Source organism: Austrofundulus limnaeus, unplaced genomic scaffold (assembly GCF_001266775.1).
Source record: "Austrofundulus limnaeus strain Quisiro unplaced genomic scaffold, Austrofundulus_limnaeus-1.0 Scaffold210, whole genome shotgun sequence".
Lineage (NCBI taxonomy): Eukaryota > Metazoa > Chordata > Actinopteri > Cyprinodontiformes > Rivulidae > Austrofundulus > Austrofundulus limnaeus.
In genome coordinates this window covers 87,950-89,218 of record NW_013952612.1, presented here as the reverse complement: position 1 = coordinate 89,218, position 1,269 = coordinate 87,950, and the positions used below count along the sequence as shown (strand labels likewise).

Here is a 1,269-nt window from a genome sequence, read left to right as displayed (position 1 = left end):
ATTCAACCACTCAACCACTAGATGTCGCTGAAAACAACAAATCCTACACACTGTGCCTTTAAGTACAGTAACAAAGTATTTGTACTTAGTTACTTTACAACTCTACACGTCACCAGCAGCCCAGCTAACACCTGCTGACTCAGCGTCAGCAGAATAAAAACAGAAGCCCAACACTCACGTTCACAAGCRTCTCCTTTCTGGTGAAAGCCAGCTTTGCAGATACATTTCCCAATGGGCACCAGCCACTCTCCGTCCGTGCTGCAGTGCATCTTGGGAGAGTTGTCGGCCTCCTCCTCGGCGTCGCTCACACACATGCCCTCCACCTCCACCAGCGAGGAGAACTCCGAGCCCGTGGTGGTGTCTGGGAACGTGGCCAGGTTCTCGATGATGGACCAGCACCTCTTGTAGTAGACTTTGACGGAGACCAGGGCGATGCAGGCCCCCACGTCCTGGAAGGCCAGGTAGAAGCCCCGCCGCGTSACCGAGTCGATCACGCGCACCTCCGTGTTCAGCTTCATCTTCCTCTCGCCCAGGTCGCCCTGCGTGAAGCTCTCGTCTGCGGCGATGGTGTCGATCTTCACGTACTGGTCCTCCCGCAGGCCCCGGCCCATCTCCGAGTCCGTCTCCTGGTAGTACAGGTTGAAGGTCTCCTTGCAGGCGCCCACCACGCCMGGCAGGCTGTTACAATCCCTCAGGGTGAACTTCAGCTCCACAAAAATCCTGCGAGCGTCGCCCTTCTCGATCCAGTTGGTCCGCAGCCAGTTGTTCTGGTTGGGCTCCATCACCTGGCACACCTGGTAGGTCCGGATGGGGGTGTAGTTCTCATCCAGACCGCTGATCTCCTCCCACTGCAAACAGACAGCGGGTCGGGAATAAAACATCCCTCCACAGAGGAACCTGCCAACCTGACGGCTGCAGACTGAGACGCAGATTAACACTCAGATTATCARAATGTAAGGAATTTATCCTTCCACTGGATTAAAGCAGCTGCTCTTCTTCACAACAACACTACACCCACACTTTCACACACTGTCACACTGTCATGGTGGATAAATCAAGCGCACCATGGGGTGCCATTTGTAAAGTTACACAGTCAAAAATTACCACCAATATTTTTGTTTTATTTAGATTTTATAAGAAAAAAAAGAACAGATTTATTTTTCAAAGTCAGTTTTTCACCACATGATTCATACATTTATAAATGCCAGTTTATAAACTAAATATTTAGCTTACAAATTAAATATTTAGTTAACAAGCTAAATATTTAAC

The 1,269-nt window shown here is 49.9% G+C and overlaps 1 protein-coding gene across 1 annotated transcript in view; it reads right to left on the bottom strand.

Moving 5' to 3' along the window:
- The window catches only part of epha7 (eph receptor A7), a gene marked incomplete at its 5' end in the record, with an annotated part of 176,149 nt that extends 175,301 nt beyond the window's left edge, over positions 1-848 (bottom strand). The window contains 1 exon segment of the mRNA XM_014019122.1: positions 179-848. Within this exon segment, the coding sequence (XP_013874576.1) occupies positions 179-848 (670 nt within the window).
- Between the last annotated feature and the right edge of the window lie 421 nt (positions 849-1,269).